General features: G+C 37.1%; 2 protein-coding genes across 2 annotated transcripts in view; both read left to right on the top strand.

The window, feature by feature from the left end:
• The window catches only part of LOC102195653 (solute carrier family 2, facilitated glucose transporter member 11-like), a 16,549-nt gene extending 13,735 nt beyond the window's left edge, over positions 1-2,814 (top strand). The window contains exons 10-12 of the mRNA XM_005724453.2: positions 153-228; positions 573-700; positions 2,122-2,814. Coding sequence (XP_005724510.1) covers positions 153-228; positions 573-700; positions 2,122-2,340 — 423 coding nt within the window. The 3' untranslated portion in view covers positions 2,341-2,814. The remainder of the gene's footprint in view (positions 1-152; positions 229-572; positions 701-2,121) is intronic.
• Positions 2,815-5,467: 2,653 nt separating this feature from the next.
• On the top strand, positions 5,468-9,752 carry LOC102197242 (solute carrier family 2, facilitated glucose transporter member 11-like). The gene is made up of 10 exons (XM_005724747.1): positions 5,468-5,593; positions 6,570-6,726; positions 7,164-7,280; positions 7,359-7,488; positions 8,258-8,498; positions 8,597-8,707; positions 8,950-9,051; positions 9,127-9,202; positions 9,319-9,446; positions 9,558-9,752. Exons 1-10 carry the CDS (start codon positions 5,468-5,470, stop codon positions 9,750-9,752), a joined length of 1,383 nt encoding a protein of 460 aa, XP_005724804.1.
• The last annotated feature ends 3,041 nt before the right edge of the window (positions 9,753-12,793 follow it).

Here is a 12,793-nt window from a genome sequence, read left to right as displayed (position 1 = left end):
TATATACATTGGGTAAAGTAGGAAGTGATGTGACATATTTGGGATTTGGAGTTTTTACAGACTTCTCTTGTCACAACTCTATGGTATCTGTCAGATATAATAATGTTCTTGACTAGGAGTTGCTCACTGCTTTCCTCCCCACATGCACACAGCACCATACAACCTGGATGTCGTACCTGACCATGACCTGTGTCTACACCTATATTCTCAGCTTTGGCATGGGACCAGGTAAGTCTTTTACCGGGATTTTACATGCGACAGGTTCAAAATGTTTCAGTACTCAAACATACATTTGAAACAAAATGTCATCGTGTTTTACTATCTACATATTTTACTTATTTAGATCAACATATTTACTACATTTTATCAGTTTTCAGCATCTTACTTGGTTGGCTACTCCTTTGTTCATCTCCACAACTAAAGTAAAATGACTACGCACTGTATCACTTTAAACTCTGATACACTACAGAGTACTGCAGGAGTGTGTAAAAGTGTGATACAGTGGTTATATTGATATGTTATATTGATATATCTAACCAGTACGTTTTGTTTTTGTTTTTGTTTTTTTTCAGCTGGAGTGACTGGCATTCTTCCCACAGAGATCTTCAATCAGGCGGCTCGGCCGGCAGCCTACATGATTGCTGGCTCCATGATGTGGCTCAACCTGTTCGTCGTTGGAATGATCTTCCCATTTTTAGTAGTCAGTCTGTTGCTACATCCACACTTTAGTCAGCGTCTGTCCATCTGTCCATGCATCCATCCAATTAGCAAACCTGCAGTGAGGAGAAATAAGCACAAGAATGGTGTTCATGTGCCAATAATATTATTACTAAGACAAGACTGGGGCACTGTATAAAGCGCTTTTCATGTTACCATGTTATTTATTAGTGGAGATGGCTAGATGGTACAAAGATAGGTTAGTTTTCAGTGTGGTGTTTGATATTTACTTGTCTCTCTGAATAGGGTCCCAGCTCTACCACTACAGAAAACAGAAAAGAAAAGAAAAGCTAGTGGGTCACATGGGTTTAGTCCATGTCGGAAAACCAAGATGCCAAATGAGACAGTAGCACTCCTCCAACCTTACAATTATATACCATTTGTGTTAAAATGCTGACTATTAGATAGCTTACCATCTTAATATTGGAGCTGGTAAGAACACAAATTTAGGAGCAGCATTTTTGGAGTTCAACCCACAATAGGGACTAACAGTCATGATGCATCAGTATATCAATATACAGGCCCTATAAGTGATGTACAAAAGAATCCTCTTTTAATATTTCTTTTAGTATATGGCTTAAAAAAATGTATAACTGCAAAATATCAAAATACAGCTTTCTAAGTGGATGGGTGTGAAAACTCATCCTCATCCTACTCCCACTACTCACTACTCCAGGGGTCTCAAAGTCCAGGCCTCGAGGGCCGGTGTCCTGCAGTTTGTAGATCTCACCCTGGGTCAACACACCTGAATCAAGTGATTAGTTCATTACCAGGGCTCTGGAGAACTTCAAGACATGTTGAGGAGGTCATTTATTCATTTACATCAGTTGTGTTGGATCAAGGACACATCTAAAACCTGGGGTGGCTGTAGCTCAGGTGGCAGAGCAGGTCAGCCACTGACCAGAAGGTCGGTGGTTCGATCCCGGGCTGCCTCCTGGCTGCATGACAAATATCCTTGGGCAAGATACTAACCCCGTGTTTGCCTACTGGTCGTGGTCAGAGGGCCCGGTGGCACCAGTGTCTGGCAGCCTCGCCTCTGTCAGTGCACCCCAGGGCAGCTGTGGCTACAATGTAGCTTGCCATCACCAGTGTGTGAAGGACTGAATGTAGTGTAAAGCGCTTTGGGGTCCTTAAGGACTGAGTAAAGCGCTATACAAATGCAGGCCATTTACCATTTTACCATTTAAAACCTGCAGGACTCCGGCCCTTGAGGCCTGGAGTTAAACACTCCTGACATAAGTGATTTGATGCCCTTCCTGATGTTGCCCCCTCTATTTTTTTTAAATAGTGAATGTACTTAGCTAAATACAGCTTGTTTCTCCCAATGATAACTTGAATACACAGAATTTTTAATGTAGTGTTTGATAAACGTATGACTGATAACATTTTGTTTTCCCTTCACAGAGCGGGCTGCGTGAGTACTGCTTTGTGCCTTTTGCAGCGATCTGCCTGTTGTCTGCACTGTATGTTGGCCTTTTTCTGCCTGAGACCAAGGGGAAGTCTCTGTCAGTCATCATGCGTGAATTTCACAGGCTCAATTTCAAAGGCCAGGAAAACCATTTTGAAGCTCAAACCAAACCTCAGTATCAGCTGGGCGAAGTGTGTCTTTCCACAGCCTTGTAGACAGACTTTTTCTCCAGAAACATGCAGTCACACCCAACGCATGCCTTACTTTGACCTGATCTGCATCAGCGGGAAGAAGTTTTGTGGTTTGGGAGCCGCTTTTCATATCTTTGAAAAACATTATCTGAAATGTTTTTCCTGTGAGGAAAATGGCAATTAAAAGAATTTATCTTTGACTTTTTCACATTATGCTTTATGTCACTGATTGATGTGAGACAACAAGTCATTGAAACTACTTTATATTAAGTGTACTGTAATAAGGTATAAATCATCTTTTCCACAGAAAGTTATATTTTTGTTATTAGACAGAGCTGGATACCTGACCTGATTCAGCAAATTTAAAAAATGCATTTTTATGATGTTTTGTTCTTTTATTATTATTAATAAATAACAACAGTCTATACGTTGAACTTTGTTAAAGACTACACAACACTTTATATTAAAGTGGCTCTCTTCAGAGACTAAAACGTGAGGCTGAAGATTAATGTCCAGTCTCAAATCAGAGTACAAAAGCAAAAAACCAGAAGAAATAAAGGCTATTCCAACTGACTTCCTGCTGATTTGAGTGTAATCTTACACACATTTTCACCAAAATGTTGCCAGAAATAGCTCTTAGATGGGATCTTTGTCATGCTGGTCAACATTGTGATCTATAACCATATTGAAAGATAGAGACATGAGCAAGGCAAGGACAGCAAAGTTTACCTGTCTAATGCTTTTCAACAACACAGTAGTTTAGAGCCTAACATGGTCCCTCTATGCTCTCCTATCAGTCTGCTCTTTCTCTACACACTTCCCAAGATCTTGGTTCTGAAATCATTACTACAGAATGATGGCAGCTTGTTTACAGCCGTGGTTGCCAAACCTTTGCCAAACCCATTCTTTCATCCACAAAACTGATGCCAGTCCAGCATGACAATGTTTAACAATCATCACTATCATTTAAAAAAGGATCCAAGACAAACCTTGCTGAAATAAGGATCAGCATTAGCACAAACAAACTCTCATAGATCATGTTGACCCTGTAGTTTCATTACATATTTTATCCTTAGTCTAATGTTTTTATTTTCCAACACTGTTTTCTGCATATACTCTATTGTATTTGTAGGCTGGATTGTCTTAATTAGCTACTGTAAACTTAACACTGGGGGAAAATAAATATTAAAGTAAACACATATGAAACCACTGATCACAACACATTTACAGCTCTGAGCTCGGACTGAAGTGGACTAAAGTTTGTGTTCGGGATAGACAATGTTTTGTTCTACTGTACACAGTCCAGTGTTATTATACTCAATAAAGAAACATAAATAATTTGAATAACAACAACAATAATCATCATCATCACCACCATCATCATAATACATTTATTACAGCAGCTGGTTATCGCGCACAGAAGACATGAGCAGCAAATATATTTTTATTTATTTTTTGATTTGTATGCGATGATTTATTTAACAAGATATGTGGTGACTGTTAATTGAAGCACAGTTTAAAGATCTACTAATTTATTGCTGAGATTTCATGACGTTCAGAGAACTGTGAAGCACATATTTTAAAAATGAGCAACATATTTTAAAGTTCGGTTCAGCAGTGACTTAACACTTTCATGCATGAATTATGACAACCTTGATCAGGATTTTTCTTAAGTATTTTTATTCATCTTTAGGCATTAAAAAAAGATTTTTGAACTTCATTTTTTGAAACATGTACTTTTAGTTTTTTACATGTCCACTTAGGTGGACAACATACCTTTTGAGTGGGTGGCAGGGTATGGAGTGACACATCAGTGTCCAATGTAGTGGTTTATGTGCAAGTACACCATCAGCACTGACACAAAAATAAGATTTTGCAAGAAAACAGCCATTGAAGAGCTGTCCAGTGTAGTGACCACTATGTGTGAAAGGGTTGAATATACTGATGCTCAAGCTGTTCAAGCTCTCAAGATCATGCATACCCATAAGGCCACTCAGCTAAACACTGACATCTTTCAAACCTTTCAGGTTTGCTTCCGTTTCATTGGTGTATCAGTCAATTTTATCTTCATCGGGCTGTCAATGAAAACAACATTTTGGAGACAGAAACATCAACACAAAAAAACAAGAAAAAGTTACAAGAATAACAAAAACACATCAGTTAAATCTTTTAAACGTGTAACGAGGGACTCCGTTTGCAGTGACATAACACGCCCATGCTGCACACACAGTCAATAATGGTGTTCTTTTTATCTGTGTATCAGAGCCGCATGATCTTAGCTCATTGTACTTTCTCATGTTTTTCTGTGTGCGTCACAGTTTAAAAACTAATTTCTAACCAGAAAACAGACTATACTGGCACAGCTGCAGTGATAGCAACTATGGGAATGTCATGTGCTGTGAAATTAATGTGTTTTATGAAACATGATTGATACAATCTCAAGGTCACAGAGTGTACAAATGTGAGTAAACTGGTCTTTGTTGCTTTATCTATCTATTCTAGCTCACTGTAAACCTATACAAATGCATTTAAGGACAAGATTTTACTATTAAAGTAAAAAACTATATGAAACATCCACTGCAGACCTGCAGTATCCTGCCAACAGATCAGAAGCGTTAATTTCTGTGAATGAGCTTTGTATAAAGAAATCAGCAAAACAGCATTGTCACATATTATTGGATTTTACTTTGATTTTAATAATTTGAGCACAATAAAGATTAAAAATTAGGTAAATAAAGACTGCATTACAGGCTGCATCTATTCAAAATTCACCAAAAAAAAAATACATTACATTTTGCAAATTGATTAAGAAAACAGAAAATAGCAGAACATGCTGCAAAATCAAAGCATCTGTAATTGTAATTGCAAAAACGTACACACAGTACAAATTGTTTTTGAAAGCTATTCTTAAATACAGTGTTTGAGTAAAAGTACAACATTTGTAAAAACATGCCGCAGAACTTCAAAAAATATTATGACATTTTAGTTTCATGTCTGTATCTACTAAATAAGACACAGCTGTAACAGCAGCAGGGAGTGACTGTTTGGCAACATGTACGTGTTTTTATTAATCACTGCAAAGCTTAAAGCATGCTTAGAATATGGGAGTCATTCATAATGATTAAATACAATTTATGGACATCTTCACTGCATGCCTGATGTCCACTTTGCATGTCAGCTGCAGTACTGGAGACTTTACCTGCTGTCACTGGTGCTGGGAATCGAGGGATGTTTTCAATATGGCATCCAACTGTCTCTCGTCGCTTCTCCGGCAGTGGTAAGATGCCTGTTAGTTACGCAGTATACACATAAAATATGTTCACACTCAGTATTATTGTATATCTCACTGTAATGAAGTTTGCTATGGTTAAAGATTATGTCCTCACAGTAGTGCTCTATTAAAGTCTTCACCAGCCAGTAAGCTCTTCAAACTTTTTGTCATGACATTTGATGGCACATAAAAGTTATTTGCCTCCAATGTGATATTCAGTAGAAAAGAGCCTGTGATTTGCTGATTTCTAGTCCCTGTTGACTGTAATTTACAATAACAGTAGTGATATTACTTACTCGCCATGCAGTTTGCTTTTAGCATCGGATTCTCATGAAACACGAAAGCCAGAAAGGAGAAAGAAGAAACATTTAAAAAGTGTTGCTGGTTAAGAAAATGTCACATAAGACTTTTTTAAAACTTATCTTATTTGTATACTAAATCATTTTTTAACTGAAATTTTTCAGAAAAACATGAGATTAAAAAAATGAAAAACAACACAAAGAAGCTTTTATTCAACAATCCATCCATCACCCATTTTTCTATTTACTTCACCACTTAATTGTTTGTGCATATGCAAGGAGCTGTTGGAAAACCTAAATGTGGTAAACATAAATATTCAAAGAAAGGGGGAAAAAATCTAAGTATAAAGCTGGTACCTACATTTCCATTAGTTCTTTTTTTTTTTTTTTGTGCGCACCAATAATTTATTGCACATGGGATAAATGTTTCCTAAACCCATGATGATGTGCATATAATTGATATTGCATAGACTTTGTTTCTAAATAACAACTGAACTGACCCCAATATAAAAGATATAAGACTAAAAATATCACCCAATGGGTTGATAACATATGTCAATATTAAAATGTGAAAATAAGAACAACCAAATTACAGATTGTCCAAATTGTTTTCTTTAAATTGCCTATTTTGTCAAGTTTGGCTGCTAAAGTTTGTCTATTTAACCTCGCTGACTTTTCTGCAGCACATTCAGAGTTTTGTGAACTACACATGGATGGTGAGGTACAAAACTCCAATCGACAAATCTACCAACCAGCTCATCTGGTCCTTCTTCGTGGCTGTTTTAAGTGTGCGATGCTGGGCTGGGGCTGTTCACAGTGGAAGCCTTCCTGTCACCTATGGCCGGTAATTGCATAAGCATTTGTTGTTTATTAACAGCAGGCACTGCCTTTCAGACACTCTGATCTCTCAGATATTAACAGGAGCCTGGAAAAGGCAAAAAACAGCAGGTCTGGCTCTGTGAAGCTGCAAACAAGCCATCGTGTCAGGCACAAATTCAATCTCTGTAAAACTTCAAAATTAGTTTCAGATTTTTGTGCAACCTATAAAATTTTTTATTAATAAATCCCCAGTGCTATCCACATCTAGCATCTCTGGACAAGTGCATTTAAAAAAAAAAAGATTAAATCCAAGATTATTCTTTGAACTGTCAGACACCTCACAGGTTGTGAGTACAACTGTAAAACTTCTAAAACGGCATGTGAAGTACTCATGAACAGATGAAATGTAGAAGGGGAAAAGATTTCCATGAAACTTACAACAATTAAAAACCTTTGAGCCCTGCTGTTTAACAACGCCGTGGCAATCATCGCTGCATTGCTCATGGTCTTCAGTCGCACAGCAAAGTCTTTTGAGATGATCTTGCTGGGAAGATTTCTCTATGGATATAATAATGGTTTGTTATGTCTATTTTTCATTTGATTACAATGCAGTTTTTCTTCCTCTTCATTCTTCATATGGTCTTTGTCCACAGGTCTCGGTCTGTGCGTTCACCTCATGTATCTCTGTGAGAGCTCTCCACAGAAACTCAGGGGTTTCTTGACTCTGACGAGCTCAATCTTCATTGGCTTGGGGAAAGTCATGGGTCAGATAATTGGCATCAAGTAAGAACTGACTGCTTGAACATTAAAGCAGAAGTTGACTAATAACTTTCACTACAATACAAATGATATTCATGTCAAATGGAGCAGAAAAACAACCTCTTACTCACTCACTCATTAAGAAGGCCACTTGTAGGTAGAGACATTTCTCTGGCACTTGCCCAGTTAGTTGTTATCTACCATAATCAATGACTTGTTCCAAATTAAAGTACAACACTTTCTGAAGCTTGAGGCACACGTCACATTTGAGACCTGGATAATATATTAGGCCAGGGATGTCAAACTCGTTTAACACTGAGGGCCTCATACAGCCCACTTTGATTGTATGTGTGTTGGACCAGTGAAACTCTGTGTCAATGTAAAGAAGATTAAATACATATTTAAAAAATAAAACAACAAAGAAGAGCAATTTCCACTGAAACATGTTATTGAAGTACACACTATCTGCATGGCTTAAATTGTCAGAAGTACATGTGTAAATTTACAGGAGTCTATAATTTGGTGATAGAGGATGTCTTTATCAGCAGGGAAAGCTGTAAAACTTATAAAAATACAGTGAAAAGTCCAAGATTTATGTCCTCCTTCACATTTTCCAAAGCCATCCAATGCACCACATTGGAATCTTGGCTATTTTTATTCTCCTCCATTATGTAAAATGCAAAAATGAACTGATACTGCCACTGTAAAGAAACAATTGTTTTCATTCGTCAGAACTTTTAATGTTGTAACTGACCACACTAGTAAACCTCAGTAAAGATCTATTCATTGGCAGACTGATGGAACAGACTTTGGATGTAATCCTTGTGGTATTTCTGTGTCCAACAGCTTTACAGTGGCTGTGGCAGGAGGACAACTTAAAGATGGAGTTGGACGACATGCAGTTGGAGCGGGAGAGGTCTCAGGGAGAAAAGGCAAAGACTGTGAAGGATCTGCTCACCTCTCGCTGTGTGCGATGGCAACTGCTGACTCTAGCCATCCCTTGTGCTGGCCTTCAGTTTTGCGGCATCAATGCTGTATGCTTATGTTTCTCTGCCGATATGACAGTTATCAACTTAAATCTGTTCGAAATCGCAGTTTCTAGTTCCCTTTCATCTGTCATCCTCTTGTTCAGCTGTGCTTCTACGCCTTTGACATCTTCCGTGAGTCTGGAGTGCCAGAGGACAAGATGCATTACTTGGCCATTGGTATTGGAGCAACAGAGCTCATCGCTATAACGTTGTGTGTAAGTAAAGTTGCATAAATTAGACTTTACATCTAAAAAGCTCTTGGTTATTGGGTGATTCTAAAAAATGTCTTTTAGTTTTACTTCTTGGGCACGATTCTGCACATTTTATCATTTACATAAATAATACAGAAGTAAAGACTGGGAAAGAGGAAAGAACATGCTCGATACGAAGATTTCATAAAAAATAATCAAACATGAAGAACATTGTTATCAGTTTTTGCTTATTTGCTGTGCATCAGTCCTTCTTGATCGATCGTGCTGGCAGAAAGAAATTTATGGGCTATGGCTATCTACTGATGGGTATCACCATGTGTGTTCTTACCGTCATGTTGTCAATCAAGGTAAATACATTCAGCACATTTCCTCTTCTTCTGTTGTATGTTAGAGGATTCATTCCATCAATCCAACTTTTACAGGATCTGAATTCATGGATCCCGTATGTGAACATCGCTCTGATCTTTTGTGTCATTTGCATTTATGAGCTTGGGCCTTGTGAGTTACTCCTTTTTTTTTTATTTTTACCCAACTCCTATATAAAAGATTTCTGCGCCCATACTTGACTGAGCTTCATATCTAAATAGCTTTTTAATGTTTGAATCTTCTTGCAGCTGGAGTGTCTATGGTTCTCCTTGCTGACCTCTTCCTACAAGTCTGGCGTCCTTCTGCTTATGTGGTTTGTGGGACCATCAACTGGCTCTGCATGTTTGTTATAGGGTTGTTGTTTGGCTATATTGTGGTAAGATAGCCACTGTAGATATACCATAATGTATCTCCATCTTTATATGTGTATTTACTCTATGCCACCCTGCTGTTTATCTAACAGTCTTTTTTGTGTGTATCCATACAGGATGGACTTGGACAATTCTGCTTCCTGATTTTTGTGGCTTACTCACTTGGTAGTGGAGCATTTATTATATATTTTGTCCCAGAGACCAAAGGAAAGACAATGGTAGAGATTATGGAGGACTTCAACAAACTGAATTACAAGAACAGGACAGGTGATATTGAAATCACTGATGTTGGTCTTGAAACTAAATTTTAACTTTTTTTCCCCTCATGTAAGTCACCTGTAAGTTTCCTTTATGCAACCAAGTGCAGTTATTGCTTTTAGCAAAATTCTGATAGATTACATATGCAAAGGGCTGATGTTACATTTGTAAATATGTACAATTAAAAATAAAACACATCTTTGATCCTGGTCTCTGCTTTTATAGTTATTCACATAAAACACCAGCAAATTATATACAGTATTAAGATTCATATAGTTTTTCATTCATTTAGTAGTTAGTTTTTCAATTTGAATACTTGTAACACAGCAATGTTTTGTGTGTTTTAATAAATTTGTAAATAAGTGAAATTATCCTTCTTTTGATGGTAAGAAAAACCACTGAACTTACCAAAATTCTTGAATTATTAGATGAAGAAAATCACCTGGCCCCTTGTCAGGTTCAGATTACTTAATGGTACCTGCAGAAAGATTCTGTCTGCAGTATAGGTGCGTTGCCCACCCTCACATGCAGTTTGACGACAAACTCCCACAACAAATGAACAGAATACAACATAACAAAGACATAAAGCTAATATTAGCATGTCAGCTGTTCTCTTATTAGCAAAGGGTCAACACATCAGGTAGATTGGCACGCTTAAGCTATAGCTATCAACTTTACAAATAAATAAATAAACAAAGGTGACAGTCATGCCAAATTATTATTGAATTTATAGGGGCAGTTCATCAGTCTACTTTGAAACAAGCTTCAAGCCCACTGTCTTCTAATTTACTTTGCCTCAACAGCAGCAGGCCTAAAGAACAACTAGGCAGGACCTCCCAGCTTAAGCTGCAGTGACATACATATCAAAGAGTTAAAAAAAATGTCTTAAACCAAGTGTTTACAATAGTCTAAATCCCTAAACTTGTGGTTTTACCGTTGTTCATTCTGCATGGCTTATTTGTGCATCTGCATTGTGTTTTAGTTTTAGTGTATTAATTTGTGCTCGTGATTCAGCCCTCTTACGCTTAAAATCTAAAAAGAGTAATGACACAAAGAGGAAGAACATATTCATACTCCATTTTCTTCTTTGAGGTCAAACATCCTTAATTAAAAAAACAAACAAACAAAAAAAACATGACATAAACCCACACTCCATAAATTCAGTAATTTGATTTAAAGTTTCCTAGCTGTAGCTTAAGGAAAACAATATAGATCGTTTAATTTTACCTTTCATTTCAGACCCATTTTAATTAAAGTTGTTTGTCTACTTTGTTAGATTAAAACACAGGACACTACATTATTACAGTTATTATCACGATCAAACAGAAGCTATGATGGTTCTCATTTTGTCAAAGAGTGGCACTGCGACAAAGTGGGTAATTGTTGGCACTAAAGTGATCATGTGGGTGAAATACTTCACAACAAACCAGGCGATTTAAGTGACCGTGAACACGCCACTGAGTATTTCAGAGAGATTTTCCTCACAACCACCTCTAGGGTTTTTTTTTTAGAGAATGGTGAAAAAAAAAAATCCAGTGAGCAGCAGTTCTCTGGGTGAAAATGCCAGAGGTTAGAGAAGAGCCAGACTGCTCCAAACTGATAGGAAGGCAACAGTAACTCAAACAACTGCTCATTACAAACAATGATCTCCACAAAAGCATCTCTAAATGCACACGAAAAACTGTAAGGAACTGGACTACAGCTGCAAAAGACCAAGTACGAGTAATAACAAGACAAAAGTTGGGGGGGGCTTAAGTTGCAATTTATTTGATGCTCACCTCTGTACCAAGACAAGAGATGAGACTCAATAACAGAGTACAAAAACAAATATCTATAGAAAAGTAAGCTTATATTGAAATATGTCCAAAGACGTTATAACAAAACATGTAGCTCACATGTTTTAAGAGCAATCGTGTACGATGATAAAATACCAAGTGAACATATTTTACATTTGTGTTTTTATACAAAAGTGTCAATGCGAGTCACTCTGTACAATAATTAACCTATAGAAAAGAGGACCTTTTTTTTTTTTAATCCACTGCTGTGCACAATCAGTATTTGGAAGGCACTTCGCAACAGACAAAAAGCACAAAGCAAAAACACCCAGGCCGAAATAATACGTCATGTTTTACACTGGAGTACCAACATAAATGAAACAAATTATACATCCCTGTGGGGGAGGAAAAAAAATCAAACCAACTACAAAAAAAGAAAGGTTGAATTACATCCTTACAGCATTTTACACTTGTCTTGAAATAATAATTATGACAACACAACCCTTATTACCTTTCAAAGAGTAAATACTAGTGCAGAGTGGATCAAAAAAGAAAAATCAAAAAAAGGTCAGCTGGCAGCCTGAGCGCTACCGGAGCAGAGTTATAGTACAGTGAGCAGTGAAACGACTACTGCCACCAACCAGTGATCGACAATCAGTCCCCACCTCGGCTCGCATGCCAGAACATGCAGTTTACCCTTCAAATGGCCATAACTTAACATCCCTCCACAAAACAGACAAGAAAAAAAAACAAACAAAACCAACGGTAAAAAAAAAAAAAAAAAAAATCTTTTTATGTACAGGACCACCACTAACAAACACTGATCATATTGGTTGGTTCTTTTATATATCTATATATATATATATTTATATATATTTATAGAGGTGTATATGGAAGGTATATACACTTGTTACAATCACAATATAACTATAAATAATAAGGGAATGTACTGAATTTAACAGACTCAATTACCCACAAATAATAATTAAGCAGAAAGCAGGAAACAGCTCAAACAGAAAGTCACACACAATTATACACTCTGTTTTTGTTAACAGAGAAACACACACACAGTTTGCTGCTGGACCCAGCTTGATTTGCATCATGATACACTTTTAAAGCACAAAAACAAAACACCAACCAATGAAAAATGAGGTCCACATGACACTAAATCATTAAATTTAGAGCATTAAAAAGAGCAGATCCCTTTCCACAAATGTTTCAGTGCCACCTGTCGGTGTTTTCTGATTCACCACCACTACAACAAAGAGGGATGAAAGAACATTGTGAAAAACTGGGATTTGTGTTTGTCGGTAATTTAA

The sequence above is a fragment of the Pundamilia nyererei genome, unplaced genomic scaffold (assembly GCF_000239375.1).
Source record: "Pundamilia nyererei isolate P.nyererei 1_Seehausen unplaced genomic scaffold, PunNye1.0 scaffold00012, whole genome shotgun sequence".
NCBI lineage: Eukaryota > Metazoa > Chordata > Actinopteri > Cichliformes > Cichlidae > Pundamilia > Pundamilia nyererei.
This window is presented reverse-complemented; position numbering and strand designations above follow the sequence as displayed.